At 50.7% G+C, this 3,313-nt stretch overlaps 1 protein-coding gene across 1 annotated transcript in view; it reads left to right on the forward strand.

The window, feature by feature from the left end:
* Positions 1–6: 6 nt before the first annotated feature.
* Positions 7–3,313, forward strand: part of LOC125482213 (upstream stimulatory factor 1-like) — a gene marked incomplete at its 3' end in the record, with an annotated part of 4,625 nt that continues 1,318 nt past the window's right edge. The window contains exons 1-3 of the mRNA XM_048594231.1: positions 7–537; positions 1,289–1,347; positions 2,695–2,789. Coding sequence (XP_048450188.1) covers positions 527–537; positions 1,289–1,347; positions 2,695–2,789 — 165 coding nt within the window. The remainder of the gene's footprint in view (positions 538–1,288; positions 1,348–2,694; positions 2,790–3,313) is intronic.

Raw genomic sequence — 3,313 nt, forward strand, 5'->3', positions numbered from 1 at the left:
GGAGGCCCCCAGCTGGTTTATGAGCAGCTCTGCTCCTGTAAGACAGCACTCAGAGCAGGCCTGTCCAGCGGCCTAGGCGAGCTGAGACTTTGGCCTCCAGCTCCTGCCAATTCATCCCCCCGGCCAGGATCCCTCAGCCGGGCTAAGGTAGAGCTCCCACAGATAGAGGAGATGGGCGGTACTCCAGGTGTACCTCCTCTGGCAAAGAATTTACCAGCCGCGGAGCGACCAGGCGTCTAGAACATTTGGCCCAGTTGATCCTGGCAGAAGATGCTGTCGGGTACACTGCCTGACACTCGCGCATCCTCCCCGGGTTGGTGAATGTGAGGAGCGCGTCGTTGGCGTTAGCCGAAAGGATCACGCCCGTGCCCAGACTGCGCAGGACCAGCCCCAGCAAGCAGGAAGGCGCTCAGCAGGCCAGCTCTCTGGGGAAAAGTGGATCAGGTCCCAGACCGCATGGATGTTATCGTGGATCCTCCGGACCAGGACAGCGTACGTCTGGTCACGGTGGAGCATGTGATCCAACATGGATGCCAGGCGAGATGACAAGACTCTGTCTAACTCACTTTCTCATTCACTCTCTCTAATTCACTCTCTCACTCACTGTCTCTCCCTCACTCTCTACCTCACTTTCTCAATCACTCTGTCTCGTCTTTTACTCTTTCCCTACCTCGTTTTCCCACTCACGCTGTATCTCACTCTCACAGTGTCTCCCTCACTCTCTCTACCTCGCTTTCCCCCTCACTCCGTATTTCACTCACAGTGTCTCCCTCACTCTCTCTCTACCTCGCTTTCCCACTCACTCCGTATCTCACTGTCACAGTGTCTCCCTCACTCTCTCTCTACCTCGCTTTCCCACGCACTCTGTATCTCACTCTCAGTGTCTCCCTCACTCTCTCTCTACCTCACTTTCTCAATCACTCTGTCTCATCTTTCACTCTCTCTCTACCTCGCTTTCCCACTCACTCCGTATCTCACTCCCACAGTGTCTCCCTCACTCTCCCTCTACCTCACTTTTTCAATCACTCTGTCTCATCTTTCACTCTCAATCTACCTCGCTTTCTCACTCACTCCGTATCTCACTCTCACAGTGTCTCCCTCACTCTCTTTCCACCTCACTTTCTCACTCTACCTTACTCTATCTCTCCTTCACTTTCCAAATCACTCTATGTCTCTCTGTCTCTCTCTCTCTCCCCCCCCTCACCTTCTCAATTACTCTGTCTCTCTCTCTCTCTCTCCCCCTCTCTCCCCTTCACTTTCTCACTCACTTTGTGTCTCTCTTTTTCAGAAAGTTGGAAAATCCCCGGGTTGCCCGAGATGATAAGAGACGAGCGCAGCATAATGAGGGTAAGTGTGTCTCATACAGTCATAGAGATGTACAGCACAGAAACAGACTGTTCTGTCCAACTCATCCGTGCTGACCAGATATCCGAAATTAATCACTACCAGATATCCTAAATGGGGGAAGCAATGGTCTAGTGGTATTATCGCTGGACTGTTAATCCAGAGACCCAGGTAATGTTCTGGGGACCTGGGTTCGAATCCTGCCACAGCAGATGGTTGAATTTGAATTCAATAAAAAAAAACCTGGAATTAAGAATGACCATGAAACCATTGCCAATTGTCGGGAAAAACCCATCTGGTTCACTAATGCCCTTTAGGGAGGGAAATTGCCATCCTTACCTAGTCTGGCCTACATGTGACTCCAGACTCCCAGCAATGTGGTTGACTCTGAACTGCCCTCTGAGCAATTAGGGATGGGCAATAAATGCTGCCTGGACAGCAACATTCTCCTCCCATTAACATATAAAAAAAAATCTAGTCCCATTTGGCCCATATCTCTCTAAATCCTTCCTATTCATGTCCCCATCCAGATGCCTTTTAAATGTGTAATTGTACCAGCCTCCTCTAGAAGCTCATTCCATACACACACCACCCTCTGTCTGAAAAAGTTGCCCCTTAGGTCCCTTTTAAATCTTTCCCCTCTCACCTTAAACCTATGCCCCTCTAGTTTTGGACTCCCCTACCCTGGGGGAAAAGATCTTGTCTATTCACCCCATCCATGCCCCTCATGATTTTATAAACCACTGTAAGGTCACCCCCTCAGTCTCTGACGCTCCAGGAAAACAGCCCCAGCGTATTCCACCTCTCCCTTTAGCTCAAGCCTTCTAGTCCCAGAAACATCTTTATTGAACCTTTTCAACTTTGACATCCTTCCTGTAGCAGGGAGACCAGAACGGAACACAATATTCCAAAAGTGGCCAAACCAATGTCCTGTACAGCTGCAGCATGACCCTCCCAACTCCTACACTGAATGCACTGACCAATAAAGGCAAGTGTACCAAACACCTCCTTCACCGCCCTGTCTACCTGCGACTCTACTTTCAAGGAGCTATGAACCTGCACTCCAAGGTCTCTTTGTTTAGCAACACTCCCCAGGACCAGTGTATAAGTCCTGCCCTCATTGGACAGAATCAAAAATCCCCAAAATCACCGACCCCGTCCCTCCCCAAACTGTGGGACATCTCACCCCTTCCCCCCGAAACTGTGGGACCCCTCACCCACCCCCACCCAAACTGTGGGACCCCCCCCACCCTGCCCCCCAAACTGTGGTACCACTCACCCTGCCCCCTCTCCATTGTTGTGACTGTCTTTTTCTGTTGTTCCCTGTTTCTGCCTTATCCCTTAACCCAGTGGAGAGACGCAGACGGGATAAAATCAACAACTGGATCGTGCAACTGTCGAAGATTATTCCAGATTGTTCTGTGGATAGCTCAAAGACTGGCCAGGTGAGTAGGGCCTTCAATCTGGTATCTCTGCAGGAAAAGAATCCAGTGGGTGCATGTGATCAGTTGGTTGGGAAATGGGGAGATAGGGAGGTTTTCTTCATCTTAATGAATCCAAACCCCTTCCCATTCACTCGCACTCCACACAATCCCAATGGACCCAAACCCTTTCCCATTCACTGCGACTGTATATAATCCCAATGGACCCAAACCCCTTCCCATTCACTCCCACTGTGCACAATCCCAATCCCAAACCCCTTCCCATTCACTCCCACTGTACACAATCCCAATGGACCCAAACCCCTTCCCATTCACTCCCACTGTACACAATCCCAATGGACCCAAACCCCTTCCCATTCACTCCCGCTGCACACAATCCCAATGGACCCGAACCCCTTCCCATTCACTCCCACTCTACACAATCCCAATGGACCCAAACTCCTTCCCATTCACTCCCACTCTACACAATCCCAATGGACCCGAACGCCTTCCCATTCACTCCCACTGTACACAATCCCAATGGACCC

Source organism: Rhincodon typus, unplaced genomic scaffold (assembly GCF_021869965.1).
Source record: "Rhincodon typus isolate 14 unplaced genomic scaffold, sRhiTyp1.1 hic_rhity00007170, whole genome shotgun sequence".
NCBI classification, from domain to species: Eukaryota; Metazoa; Chordata; class Chondrichthyes; order Orectolobiformes; family Rhincodontidae; genus Rhincodon; species Rhincodon typus.